General features: G+C 32.3%; 1 protein-coding gene across 1 annotated transcript; it reads left to right on the forward strand.

The window, feature by feature from the left end:
• The first annotated feature begins 6,638 nt into the window (after positions 1 to 6,638).
• Positions 6,639 to 7,786, forward strand: LOC131852691 (uncharacterized). Its single transcript, XM_059203406.1, has one exon. The coding sequence runs from the start codon at positions 6,692 to 6,694 to the stop codon at positions 7,070 to 7,072; it is 381 nt and encodes a 126-aa protein (XP_059059389.1). The 5' UTR covers positions 6,639 to 6,691; the 3' UTR covers positions 7,073 to 7,786.
• The last annotated feature ends 4,530 nt before the right edge of the window (positions 7,787 to 12,316 follow it).

Raw genomic sequence — 12,316 nt, forward strand, 5'->3', positions numbered from 1 at the left:
TTATGCTGACTACCTAAATTACAGTTGTTAGGTCTGAAACTAAACTTAATATTATTTATCACTATCTCTACCGTACAGTTCGGCTAGCTACTTCAGTTGAGAAGAACTGACAAAAAACTGGACTGGTATATTTTCGATGTCCTTCTTCTTTTATTTAGTGAGTAAGCTGGTAAGCTGAAGGGTGAGAGATGGCAGTCAAAATTCGTGAACGCGATCATGCATTCAATTCTAGTTTCATCAAAAAATATCGAAGAATAAATATATCTTCTAATGTTTCAACAAACGATGTGTACCTATTTAGGTATCTACTGTTTCCTTTTGCAGTTAGTTACTGTATTTTTCCGCTCTTCAAGTTAATCTATTGTGATTTGCCTAATTATCTTTACGTTTATCAGCATCTTTGTTACTATATTGTGTTTTATCTTAAGGTTATCGTTAAACGACAACGGAATCAGTTGCATACTTCCTTTGTACTGGTTTCTTATCTATTTAGTTACTAGCTTGTAAGAAAAATAATTTTTGTGTTGTACTCATGATAAACTGTTATCAATAAGCAATCATCATGCAAGCAGTCATCATAGTTTAGCCCACCGTTGGGCATAAGCCTTTCCGATCCGTTTCTTTGCTCTAGAACGTTTCTACATTAAACTTGAATTTACGATAGACTTTTAGTTTATCATAAATTCATTGACTGTATAGAAACATTTATCAAAAGACATTTGAAACAGCAATTTTAAATAAAAATAGTCGCAATAGTTTTTATTTATTTTGGCCTTTGGAAAACTTATATAAAAACGTTATTTTTGTAAGTTGTAATGATCTGATTTTTGAATTTGTCCCTTCTTCACTCGTTGTTCTTAGGGAATAGCCGTTTAAGGTATGCGCCTGAGTTCATGTTGTGTCTACAGGTGACTCACACCGTTTCTCGCGATTACATCAATTTGGTAACAGCGCCATGACTCATATATGTAAGTACGTAATGACCGTTCTGCAAAAAGAATAGTAAAAAGTCATGTTCTCAATTTTCCTCGATTTATCAATTTATAAATCGGTTACAGTTATTGGTATCATTTTTTAGATTTTCTAAGAATGTGTTGACATGAATCGACGATAGGAAGTAAGGAAAAAGTCACAATTTCTACTACACTTATAATTTAAACTCTATTATAAATCCTACAAGATATCTTACTAATATTAATTAACCCGAAAATTTGTAAGTACGGATAGATGAATGGATGTTTGTTACTCTTTCGCACAAAAACTACTGAATGGATTTTGATGAAACCTTACAGTAATATAGCTTATGCATTAGAATACCATATAAATTATAAATTTCATGCGGATAAAACCGCGGTCACAGCTAGAAAGATTGTATACGTCTGCTTTTGAATTAATTCTTGAATTGTATAATTATATGTAAATTAGGTAGTACCTATACATTTCCGTATTTTAATTTACCTACATCTCCATTCAAGAGTGCATATTCAACAATATAATCTGATTTGATCACGTATAATAGTGTAGTTGGAAATTGAATATGCTGCAGACTGCGTGAGTTTCTTTTATTACCCGCTACTCTAATAAATTATAAGGAAATATTGAATTTCAGCGGTCGTTTGTTTCATTTGGCTATCATTTATAGAACAGTTTTCCTCATGCGTTACGCATAAACTAAATGTGATAAAAGTAAGGAAGTGACTAAAACTTGAATAAATTACCACAATTGATTACATGTTGTTTACATGATTTTCATTTCGGTTGGATTCTCAAATAAGCAAGTGTCATTTTATTATATGTTCATATATATACGACAATCTACAGTCTACATAGACTGTAGATTGTCGTAAAACTCTAAACTGTGCATATACATATATGCACAGTTTAGTACAGATCCTTGATTACTTGCTGGTGTAACTTTTTTAAACCAGAGTGGTTGAATAAAACTTAATAGCCAGTTATCTCTGAATCTGGAATACAGAAGTAGGAATAATATATATTCAAATAAACTTATTATAAGCACTTTTAAACAGTTATATATTTTTTAATCTGATTCGGAATGTAGACTCATCTCAAAAAGAATTAGCAAGAATTTTGCGAGTTGTTCTTTTAAATAATATTATACATATATAGGTAAATATTGATAAGCAATATTATTTAATATTTTGTGAGAATAGCAACCGCGAAATAGCAATGTTGACATAAGTAAATAAATAATTACTTGAGAAACAAAATCAGTTATAATTAACTGAGCAGACCATTCCCCACAAGCAGCACGCATTCACAAGTATAACGATGCCAGCAATAATTGCTTAAAAATAAATATTATAGTATCTATGGTATAATATGGAATATTATTATAAATTGATATTATTGACAACTTTGAACAGTAACATTAACACGGTTAACAGTGTACATTATTACTGAGTTTCAGATCAGATAATATAATATTTATCATGTTTGATTCCGTTTTAAGCTGACTGTACTTATTTAAATATATTATAATCTTGTTGCTGTAATTTCCAAAAAAAGTAAGGTTTAATGTTCCGGACAGGTAGGTAAGTAGGCGTGATACTTAAAATGCATTTAGACTGTAATTATGTTTGGAACGGCAGGGGAAGTACAGCTATCAGATAAACGTAAAAACTAATTCCGCATTATTACTTGTACGTACCTAATACATTTGTTGTGACCGCATTTACTACACGGTTAACTAAATATTTTTATTATGTAATGTTTATCTGACAGGTAGGTATATAATAAGTAATACTTACGTCTTAAAGTTGTTACTTATTCCATTAGGTGTGAAGTCAGTAAAACCTATCTTAAAAATAGAGGATATATATTGTTTATTCGAATAAGCTTAAATTTAAGCATGTTTGAATATGATTTTTTTATTCTACCACTCAATATTCAAATCAACTTAAAGAATGAACAAGAAAATTACCTGTAGCTCTTACAAATAAAAATTAGAGAATAAACTACCAAATATGTAAGACAAGACTAAATTACATATACATATAGTTGGTTGAGTAATAAAAATAAAATTCATCATAGTAATTAGAGCAGACCAGTCTCTGTGAATAGTTACAATTTTCATCTATGTAACCTTTATTTGAAGTTCTTTGCATCCTGCTGCATTTTAGCCACCAGTTTGCTTTGTAGTAAGATATGTCAGTGACATTGCTGGTATTAGTACGTGATACCGTAGTCCTCCAGTATGGCAATGCTTGAGGTATAGCCATTTGATAATAATATCCCTGTTTCTGTTCATGTGAGATATCAGCATCTTTCTCAATTAACGGCCTCGCTGGTCTAGCAATTTAGAGCACCACTTTAATTTCGATGGTCCCAGGTTCGATTCCTCGCACCACACTGCAAACGTTTATATTCATGAGTATAATTGTGTGTGTGTAAAAAAAAATACATCTATGTATTCACAAGCTCTAGCTAACTTAATTTGGGTCTAAATGCGCTGTGTGAATTGTCAAGAAGAAAAAGAAATCTGATAGGTACATGAAAAAATATTTGTAAGAGGTTTTTATATATATGTTATTAAATTTGAAGAATAATCTGTTATTATCACACGCGTATTGTTTTATCAAATTAAGTCCTAATATATTTTAAATAACATAGATCCTATTTTATCTAGTTATACTGAGTTCGAGATAATATGGCATAGGTACCTTTGTTTGTTTGCTATTAAATTGCTACCTACAAAAGCTCACGGTAAATACCCGTACAGAATTATTATTAATAGGAACACTCAATAGAAAAACAACAAGGTTAGTTTCTATTATTGGATATATGTTATTTTTAGAGCTAATTTATAGTTACCTCCAAAATATAATCAATATTTGGGATTTTTTCTGAACACTTAGTATTGTTTTTTATTTATTAAGATTATGTTCCTGTACAATTATTGTCATTCACTACATAATTAAAATTGACACGTTTGTGTTATTGTTTGCGAGGTGATCTGCTGAAAAACAAAGAGTATAAAGAATAAAATCATAGAGTTTAATTCTTCTTTTAATAGTATTCAATTAAACTTACATTTTCACACTTTTGAATAGTCATTACTTATTTTTTATTCGAAAAGCAATCTCATCACAAGAACAACGAGCAAGAAATTTGCGTATTGCTTTATTAAATAATTAAGTTGTAACTTTACATTTTTAAGTTGAAATGTGTGAACAAACTGCCAACTAGCAATAATTAATTAGAGTCATAAATAGTATAAATCGCGATTTTGAGTTACATGTACTTCTAAAATTACATTGTTTGAAGAAAAGCTGACCGAGAGAGTCCAGAGTGCACCGTAATACAGAGTGTCCTCTCTGGACCGTGCTCCATAGAAAGAATTCTTATTGAATATTATCTACAATAACTAACGGGAAAAGATGTTATTTTGTCTAGATAATAATAAAACTAATACGTATATACATGTTTAAAATATAATTAATGACAATAATTATACAGGAACTCAGTCTCAAAGATGTTTATTTTAATATTGCCAGGGAGAAAATATTGGTACTAATTAAATTAGTACAGCACTCACAATGTAACTAGCTGGTGACTTAGTCCGTTATGTACTATACATTAAAAATACTAGGTAGTCGCTGACTAACCCAGAAATCTCTGAAGTCATAAAAGCTTTAAATTCGAAACACTAAAAACTCTTTTGTATAGAGTTTCCTCATGTCATATTGACTTTATGGAAAACTCTACCGAAAGAATTGACGTATGTGTGTATTACATGTAAGGGCCCAACATTACTTACGTCATATTCGAACAATTAATTCAAATTTCACGATTTTTGTTTACCTCTCTCTTAGCTAGTAACAATTCTTAAACTAAAATGATTTTTTTCTTCCTCTCCGTGATCGGCGGAAAAATTGTGAGGTTTAAGAACTTAAAATTTTTGACTCCCTTGTCCTTATCTGGTCACAAACAACTAAATAGGTGGGACCCTTGTGTATTCTCATTGAAGTCGCGTTACAAGATAGAGCGGAATTATTGCCGTATTGCAAATTAGAAAAAACTGAATATAATGTTGAAGTTCCTAATAATTGTACAATAAAAAGTGTACAAAAGGCAAGCTGCCATATGGCATTCCCTACCAGCTATACTATATTATATATTATAGCTGGGTATTGGTTTTCTATCACTTCAACACTGTTCGTGACATGTACTATTGTGTACAGTCGGTCTGAAGTCGAAACTCATAGAGACATGATTCATATATAATAGCATTTTACAAGCAGCATTCCTTTGCGATAAAGAACGATGAATCTCAAGTTTTGTAATCGGGAAAAAATATGAGTAATTATTTAGTAATAGATGTAATACAACTTTGTAACAGTGATCTGTATCTACATATATATGATATTTCGTCTATATAGACGAAATATCATATATATGTAGGCATATATTATACGGTTATATCAATAAAAATATCAAACAAGGTATTTTTATAGTTTTTATTCTGATTACAAGTATCAAAATTTTTGTAAATTTTAGGTAGATAGCATTTGTAGTTGCTGAAATATACTGTTGAAGATGACAGACAGATCTGCGGACGAAGTAGCCTTAGAGATCACCATTTTTGGTTAGAAACCACAAAAATAAAGTTAAAGTAGGTACAGAACATATTTTATAATTTAGTATAGAGCCTTAAATATTTAGTTATGATTACATTAAATAAAAAATACTTAGAATTCCATTCGCCATCAGTAAATATACTTTTTCTATGCCATATATTTACAATTTTGTATGCCAACATTTACTTGGCACATTTTTGTAGATAAATTGGTGTATCTACCTAATTTACTGGGTAGGTCACATTAGTTTTATCTAAACGTAAACGTTTTAAAACAATAAATAACTTTCCAATTCGAGGAACTCCTTGGCAAGGCATTTATTTTATAAATCAAGGCTTATCTAAGTAGAATATTCATATACAAATATATATTATACTACCTACATGGCGTGCCCATCAAAATATGCAAAAATATTTTTTTGTTTGACTTTTAATCTGTAATTAATTAGATAGCAAATTTATTGATATTTAAAGAATAGATGTAATAATAAGCGTAATCATATTCGATCTATTCGATTTTCTTCAAAACGTTGTTATAATAATATAATATATTAATAAATACTGTAATAATATTCCATATTCAATCCAAAATTAAATTCGCAATTTAACTGATTAATATTTTTAATGTTTCATATTAAGTGTAAATACTAATACAAGTTATAATAAATGCACGAAAATAGACCATTGTTACTTTATTTATAGTCACCATATTAAATTGAGGATACTTATTGAAATATATAATTAGTATACAGTTCCGTCTGTACTACAATACGTGGGCACACTATGAAGGTCTTATTAGAATTAGAACATTTAAAATGACAAATAAAATTGCTGAAAAACCATCTAATTGGTATTTTACCTGTCTCTAATTTCATGGGGAATAACTATACACAAAACAAGGTACGTAACAGTACTTGAACAACACGAGCCGTTCTCATCAATGAGAATGGTTATCTGAGGGGAGTCCCTCCTCAGTCGCGTGCGCATGCGCCTATATAAACCAAGCGTACGACGCGTTGATTCATTCGCATACATTAGCTGCTACCTCTTATACGTTCACTCTGTTGCGAAAAAAAAAACAAATCTATCAAAATGAAAGCCTACTCAGTAGTCGGAAATAAAAAGAAAGTGACAATGGATACAAACGCGACACGGCTCAAAGTCGTCGGAAATAATTGTATCATCAGAGTCTCTATCAACCAAGGAGAGATCGAAGTGATCGGAAATGACTGCACTATCGAAGTGGCGGACAACTATGGAGCGATCAATCTCGTCGGCGCTAACGGTGGCGTCACAATCAAGAGGCGACGGAACGGCGACAAGGTGCAGCTCGTCGGACATCGCTGCCGTCTCGTGGTAGACGGGCAGAGGAAGTCGACAGGGCTGTGTGATGCTCAAATGTCCCCGTTGACGCCGTTCAGCAAGGAGTTGGACGATGTGATTGAATCGATCTTCACATTCGTGATGCGATGATCGATCCATTATGTTTACATATGAATTTGCATACGGATGAAATGCTTTTACTATCACTGGATATAGTGCTGTGATGTCATATTGCGGTTATTGTTACTAGAGAGATAAACAAGGGACGTTTTTGTGTGTTGATAAATAATATTGTGATAACCACAAGGATTTCAAAGAAAATATGAGTATGTGATGATCTCCTTACATGGAGATGATCGACAGGGCATTAAAGACGTCGCAAAAGAAAAATAGGGAGCCGTTTCAGTCCAACTAATAGGAAATTTCTACGGATTCCTAAAGGAAGACTCAATTTTAAAGGCGGTTATTAGCATACTAAATTTAATATGTTGGCGTGAATATAGAAGAAGAAATGAAATTAAGGAGGAGCAAGATGCTCTGTACATTCTTAAGATCTTGACTATTATTATGCAGATCAATTGATATCATTACGGAAACAATCAGCTTTTCGCGGAAGTCGGATGTTTTTCCCCTTTATAATTGGACGCAGCGTGTTTTTATTTAATTCTATTTGCTCCAACATTACGGTTTACTCTATGTATTAACTGAACTACTGCTTTATTGTTTGTTCTTTTAAATAATCTGTGTATATTATATAAATTTGCGTATTGTATAATTTGTTAAATAATATATAACGAATTAAAGTATTTGTTGTTTTCACTGTAATAGACATAATTTTTTTACTGTTTTCATGTTATTGACTTACGTAAGATGACATTAAAAAAAAATTAAAATAATTTTTTTTTTAATTTAATCAATACCTCAATCCCTTTAGCAATGATATGAAACGCCTACTCAAATCTACATAGCAAATATATGTACATACAATGTATTTACATTATGTATGTATGTGTGTATTTATATATTTATGTATTGTATGTATGTATTTATACATATGTTATTTATATAATAGAATAATTATTTTGTTGTAAAGTTCTTATATAAAGTAGGACTTATATAGTATGTTAACGAGTATCCATTACTCTCAAAACTCAGGAATTTTATCAATTATAATTATAGTTTATCAAATATTTATTTAACCTGTGACCCAGTTAGTACGCACTGATAGTATTATATTATTATTTATATTAATTTCAAATTAACTTAAATTTATGCGCTTTTGAATAGTTATTTTCTATGCTATACCATCTATTTCAAGCAACAAGAGTTAGCTAGAATAATTACCCTGCAAAGCCTGTTTCAGAGATTAGCAATAGCAAACAGACAGACAGACAAAATATTGTTTTATGTAAGTACTGTAAACATTTCATATGCGTAGTGAAGAGTCGTAGTGAAGTGCCATTAATTTGAAATTACATCAATTACCAAATATATACTTAAACTTTATTTATTTGTGCAGATAGAAAATAAATTTGATGTATTATAATTTCAGGCAGCTATAGGCTACAGTTTACCATTAGGTGGGCCGTGAAAATATAATTGAAATAGTTTCACAATATAACATAATAAGCATGTTATCTGTCATTGCCAATGATAAGGTACGCGGATAGAAACACGGACATTCTAATTCCTTATCATGTGAAATCACGTACCGGCGGTTTCATTTGTACTCAAAATATTTATAAAGAATGCACTGAAATTACTCAATGTACTGTTAGCTATTGCTTAATTAAGGGTATTTTTGTTGTATGAAGTCATTCAAGTCAGTAATAACCATAGATTGTTAGATAACTGCAGCAAATTCGTTAACCTTAGTTAGTAGGTAGGTTAGGTAAGGCTCTAACTGCTTGGTGGTGGGGGGAAGGGGATCGTTAGTAATGTGGACTAATGATCCCATTGCTAGCAATGTACCATGTCAGATCGACTTCCACGCGGTTCCCCTTGGACACCATCGTGATACATTCCCGGTGAATTTGTCACGTTGGGCTAACTGATCTGACTTCATGTTCATCTTATCATCCTCCACTGGTACCCCGCCAGCGTAAACCGTTAGCGCAGGCGAGTGCACCATTCCATTATCATCCTTTAAAAAAAACTGCTTGGTGGTCGACTTGACATACTAACAATTTAATCAACACAAGTTGTAACTGTTAGGTTTATACTGTGGTATGGCATGGTTTTTTAACTGGAATAATAAGTTTACGGATCAGTATATATTATATACAGTGGTAGCTTTCCTTAAGGGATTATAATGATATGCTGCGCCTGCCTGCACTCACGGTATACGCTGGCGGGGCTCCAGTGAAGAATAATAGGATGGGCATGAAATTAGGCTAGTTAGCCAAACTGAAGACGAAATGCCTGGCGTTTCCTCTTGGTTCTAGCCCATTCACGCATGACCGTAATATCTCCTTTGGACAGTTTACATCTATCCTGAGGAGATAAAAACCATCCCTCCAAAGAATATTCTTCAATTGTCCCTGACGGATCTAGGTAGCGGACTCTGAATAAGGCCGAGAAGTATACATCTATGTAGGTGCTACAGTTCCAAGCAACCATAGCCAAAACCCCCCAATGGTTACTATTCTCCATTACTAATAATCTGTCCCCCCACCCTCTCCCGCTTTGATAAAATGGTAACTACCGCTACGAATAGCATCACGGTCATCACGTAAACACGTGACACCCGCATCACCACATGTCATCATATGTGTTGCCTGGTGTCTGGTGGACAAAGTTCTCATGCCTCCATACTCTGTAAATTCACTGAAACACAGGCAGTCTTTTTAATGAGTGATACAGACGACTATTGCGATGTCCACCTCTTACCTGTGATAGGTCTATACAAATTTATTTCTTTCTAAATGTATTTATAAAAAAAATTGGTACATATCTCGCTTCAAACACTTTCATTTACTCATCTTGTACATGCACACCGGATAGAATTACTAATGTTTGTCTAATGAGTCAACTTACCGGGGATTTTACCAATACCCTTCGTTTATTATGGATCAAGGCATTCTGACATATTTATAAGGTCAAATCTTAAGGATTTCTAAGATTAATAGTTGCAATTTATCAATTTACCTATAATCAACAATCTTAAATTGTTTTTGATCCGTTTTTAAATTTGGAATGCAACAGATTTTAAATTGTGGTGTTCAACGATTCCAAATTTAAAATAAGATTTAAACAAATAGAAATATAATACTTTTCGTGTAAATATTTTAAAATCTAATATTATTTAATGCCAATTTTGTGTTATCATGTTTGAGTATATAGGTACTGTCGCCTCTAATAACACGAAAACAATTTTGTTCCTTGTCACAATAATACACTATTATGATAATGTTTAAAAATATTTCGAAATATCTATAATGTTATTACGATATAGTAGTATATATTAGTATATATATATACATATAACCACGAATGATTATATCCGTCTTGACTATTTTTCTGTACTAATAGATAACATAATCGGTGGGTCGGTTTGATTGATAAGATATACAATAATTTATGAGACGAGAGGACCTTTATGGGTGTTTCAAGATTTAAGTCTCTACTCGTCACGACAAGATCTCGTGGGTGGCACAGTAGGTATATCTAGTATTGTCAAGTCTAGTAATGAACTTAAGTAAGAAGGTGAGTAAAGTAACAGTGAAGCTCTGAAGAGAATAAAAAATGTTTCCCTTTTTAATGGATAAATATGGAATGGTGCACTGTTGTGCGCTAACGGTATGTCAGCTGGTAGGACACCAATGGAGAATAATAGGATGACCATGAAGTCAGGTCTGCCAATTGTGATAACATTGGTCAGAAATTAAGCATGATTCCAGGGAGAATTTCCAGGGAGAATTAATGGCAATTCCCATTAACAACACTGTTCTCCCTTTAATTCCTGGATTTATACCCGATTGGGCACCAATGTTGGTCAGAAATTAAGCATGATTCCAGGGAGAATTTCCAGGGAGAATTAATGGCAATTCCCATTAACAACACTGTTATCCCTTTAATTCCTGGATTTATACCCGATTGGGCACAAAAGTATATTTAATTTCATATTTAATCTTATATATAAAATTCTCGTGTCACAGTTTTCGTTCCCATTCTCCTCCGAAACGGCTTGACCGATTCTTATGAAATTTTGTGAGCGTATTGAGTAGGTCTGAGAATCGGCCAACATTTATTTGTCATCTTCCTAAACGTTAGGGGTAGTCCACCCCAAATTTTTTTTTAAGGCGAAACAACGTTTGCCGTATAGCTAGTATTAGATGTATAATAGGATAAACAAAAAACCATAAAATGATCGCTTAAAGGGATTAAACTGACGTGACGCGGTACAATATAACCTATCTAGTTAACACATTTGAGGTAATTACAGTTAACTTTAACTAGCAAATATGACATTGATTAGAGTGACACCATCGTTATTTTAAAATAGGACTTTTATTAATTCTATAGGTAACAATTTTTTATGTGGACCGTATGTAGTTTTTGTCGAGGTCTTATCGCAGTTTGGGACGGTCGTTACCGGAATTAAAGAAAATTACGTCACGGTACACAACCGAAAAATAACAAATACATATTAGATGACTCGAAAATAGCCTGCTTGTTAGTTATGGTTCTCAAATCTCATCAGGTAGACCACCTGATCTAACTGATAAGATTTGAGAACCATAGGATAAGAGTTCTATATAAATATAGAGTCACCTGATGAGATTTGAGAACCATAGGATAAGAGTTCTATGTAAATATAGAGTCACCTGATGAGATTTGAGAACCATAGGATAAGAGTTCTATGTAAATATAGAGTCACCTGATGAGATTTGAGAGTTCTTTTTTTAAATATTTTTTAATTATATAAATGGGATATTGAATAATTTGATGTGGGAAATAGAGCGGTGTTTCAAAGCGAGCGAGAGAGGTGTGCAAGAGGAAGAAAGAAATAAAGCAAGCTAGAAAAAGGAAAGAAGGAACTAGAAAATGAAATTTATGGATCCAAGAAAGCTTATTGTTACAGTTGGTTTTAATATCAAAGTTATATAAAAATATACGAATCAGTAAAGGGTAGGTAACTGATGTCTAGATAGATTAGTCAATAATCTGTGTTTAGGAGTATCAGCTCCGATTCCCTTGGTAAAATTGCAAAATGCACTTATGTATTAAAATAGTGATACAAGAGGAAGGTTTATATGTATAATACATGTACACCCGGGCGAAGCCGGGGCGAGTGGCTAGTATTTAATGAACACATTTTATTATTCCTTCAATTTCAAGGAAATTTAGAAACTTTAATAAGCATGTATGTTTCAAATCAATAACAGTGTTGAC

This window comes from Achroia grisella, unplaced genomic scaffold (genome assembly GCF_030625045.1).
Source record: "Achroia grisella isolate CSIRO2021 unplaced genomic scaffold, CSIRO_AGI_Agris_v1 utg856, whole genome shotgun sequence".
Taxonomy (NCBI): domain Eukaryota; kingdom Metazoa; phylum Arthropoda; class Insecta; order Lepidoptera; family Pyralidae; genus Achroia; species Achroia grisella.

Coding starts and splice junctions, on each gene's coding strand:
- LOC131852691 (XM_059203406.1), top strand. CDS start 6,692: ATGAAAGCCTACTCAGTAGTCGGAAATAAAAAGAAAGTGACAATGGAT.